This window comes from Leptinotarsa decemlineata, unplaced genomic scaffold (genome assembly GCF_025532065.1).
Source record: "Leptinotarsa decemlineata unplaced genomic scaffold, Ldec_3_MD MMD2_tig00026374_RagTag_RagTag, whole genome shotgun sequence".
Lineage (NCBI taxonomy): Eukaryota > Metazoa > Arthropoda > Insecta > Coleoptera > Chrysomelidae > Leptinotarsa > Leptinotarsa decemlineata.
In genome coordinates, this window is record NW_027412710.1 from 3,738,809 (window position 1) to 3,741,853 (window position 3,045).

The window sequence follows — 3,045 nt, forward strand, 5'->3', positions numbered from 1 at the left end:
AACGATTTGGTGTTGGGAAAAAACTCCAGTAATATTCATTACTACACCAAAGGTTCCAAACACTGTATCATATGTTCTTCCTTACGAATCAATGGAGAGTTGTCCTGAAATCTTGCGAGGAAAACTGGTTTAGATAATTCAGGAAACACTTGCTACATGAATGGCATTTTACAAGTGTTGTTCATGACGAAGAATTTCAAGAACGAGGTTTTAACGATGAACGGGAACAAGAAAGTTTCCTACGTATTCACCAAACTCAAACACCTGTTCATGCAGCTGCAGTTTCGTAAGAATCTTATCATTTTTCCCTCCAACCGATTTCCTGGAGCCTTTTGAGTCCATTAGATACCCGTTAGGACAACAAGAGGATTGTTCCGAATTCTTGGGATGCTTGTTGAATACTCTTCATGAGCAGAATCAATACTCCTGACAGCTTTGGATTGAATAATTCCGTACAGTTTATCTCGTCTCATGTAGAGTTTGTAGATCTTTTGCTGGAAAAATCCTCACTTGTTTACTTTGTAGTAAATTTGAGAGGTAGGAACTTATCTGTTTTTATTACAAGAAGTAACTTATAAGTGAATAAATACAGTCACATTTTATCATTCGTTTCTCACTTTTCTAACGTTATTCATCTGATCCAATTTGAGCGGCAATATTTTGACCTGTTCCACTAACTTACCAATTGTTTTGTCAATTGTCTCCAACCTCTCTTGTTGAGCAACAAAATTACTGACTCGAACAAAGGAAGATTCATATTTCACATCTTCTCCCTTCAAAATATCCTCCAGTTCGTTCTTCAACTTGTCTATGTCTGCGACCTCAATTTCAGCAAGAGGATCAACGTTATATCTCGATCTCCAGGTCACTGAAGCCGCATTTTGTCAAGACCTCACAAGTTTGTCTCAGTGTTGCATTTATCTCGCTCTTTGTTTCAGATTTTTCAGAGACGCACTTGGAGCCTAATCTTCTCAGTAGGTTTCTTATTTGCTGAGACAGATACTCTGTCATCTGCATTCCATCCGGTGCTAGGGCTATTTCGGTTTTCACGTCGGAGTATGTGTCATTGATTATAGCGAGGAACATGTTCAACACAACGAAAAATACTAGAAAGATGTATGACAGGAAATAAATTGGAGCCAAAATTCGATTTGCGGCCTTAATTTCTTGATAGCCGAAGTCTCCGAGGGTGGTTCTCAACAATGTGAACATTGCCACTCCAAAACTGCTGAAATTTTCAATCTCGCTACCAAAAATCAAATAACCAAGTTCGGCAAATGCAAAAAATATTATGAAAAACATTATGGAAAATCCAAAAATGTCCATCGCACATTTCTTCAATGTGTGCTGTCCCATGGTCCTATTGAAATTGAGGTATTTGCAAATCTTCACATAGATGAGGAACAGATCAACAGCAATCAAATTGTTGTACATCGGATGCATCCAAGCAATATATTCTAGATTACCATACTTGTCTCCGTTGTCCATGATGTCGTATAATTCTTGCTTGATCATCAATATCTTCATTATTGAGAAAGCACCAGTTACCAAGGTCAATGTTATAATAAAAACGTCCACGTTATTCCAGAATCTCGCAAGATACTTCAGCCTAAAGTATAATATCTCACGGATCTCTTCGAATATGTAGAAGAGTATGAACAAATAACAAGCGCATTCGCAAGCCATTACGAACCAATCGTAGTTCAAGCGGATCCTCAAGAGGCCAAAGCTTCGGAAATCGGCATTGGTCATAATACCCCCTGTTGTCGGGACTTCAAAAGCCATTTTGCAGACGGCGAAAAGATCCAGGTTCGCGTTGAAAAGAGCGAAATCGATGAAAATGGCGAAGTCCGCGTAGAAGCCGCCTCCACCGTAAGTCGTAATTTTGCCCCAGTACCAAAGACTTTTGGTTTCGTTTTGGGGGCTGTATACCCAAGCTGTCTTCTTTCCTAGTCCAAAAGTTTCTTTGTCCACTGCATCATCTGAGTACATATCGTTGCAGTTCAAAAATAGTCGACGAAAATATTCATGTACAACACACGAATCATTTTGAACTCTAACTTGTCTTACCCTTGGAACACCCAAAACTCTTGTTTTCTTGTAATATGTGCATAGCATTCTCGTCAGCTTGTTCTGTACTGTAAGTAGCTCCCCAGTAAAAACTATTCATCATGTGTCCTTCTGCGTAAATCCAAAAATCTGCGGCTGTGGTTATTTCCAGGAAAGTTATCTCGGCATCATTCACGGTGTCGAATTGGCGTTCTACAAACTGTTGTGTTAATCCCTTGGTCAAGTAGAAGGCTTTCCTATGGTGGATTCCAGTCACATATATCATCATCAATATCACAAAAATTGAATAAATGAAGAATTCATTGAACATGGTTCTCAAAACTTCCTCTCTTCCTTCCTCTTCAGCCATATCTCTAGTGATCCATCTGGATCTCTTTTTCTTCTTGGGCGGATCACCCTTGGATACCAAAACATTTTTTTCACTGTGTTTTGCTCGGTTTTTTCTCGGTTCTTTCTGTCTTTAATACTAGTGTTAGCCTCAGTTCTTTCCATTCTCTTCGAATTGAAAAATGACAGTACTTTGATAAACTATGAAAGTTGTAGCAACGTCAACTAGCGTTTTCTAATATGCCTGACAACCAGTCCGTGCAAAGCTTATTGTTAAATCATCTGAAAATGGAACTTTTAACGGGTGATGATCAACTGTATTGCCAAACATACGCCAAATTAATTGATTATCATAAGAAAACAAGTATAGCAAACATGACTCAACCTCTGACGAAAGCACCAAACTCTCACGAAGATTCGAAACAGATGAACACTTAAATCTAGCAGACCACTGTTATAATCTTCATGCATTCATTGTTCGCTGTAGTTCTGGCGTTAAATCTGGTCATTATTACGCATTGGTCAAAGACTATACTGACTGGTTTAAGTTTGACGATAGTCGTGTCGCTAAGTGTTCTGGCGATGTCTTGGCAGATCAAGATCTTCAGATGACCCTGGAGCGCCAATTGTTTTTTGTTGTTGTTTCAT

The 3,045-nt window shown here is 38.9% G+C and overlaps 1 protein-coding gene across 1 annotated transcript; it reads right to left on the bottom strand.

Moving 5' to 3' along the window:
* Positions 1-602: 602 nt before the first annotated feature.
* Positions 603-2,485, bottom strand: LOC141486805 (polycystin-2-like protein 1). The gene is given in 2 exon segments (XM_074185371.1): positions 603-858; positions 860-2,485. Coding segments are annotated over 2 exon segments (1,515 nt in total). The 5' UTR covers positions 2,119-2,485.
* Positions 2,486-3,045: the final 560 nt, after the last annotated feature.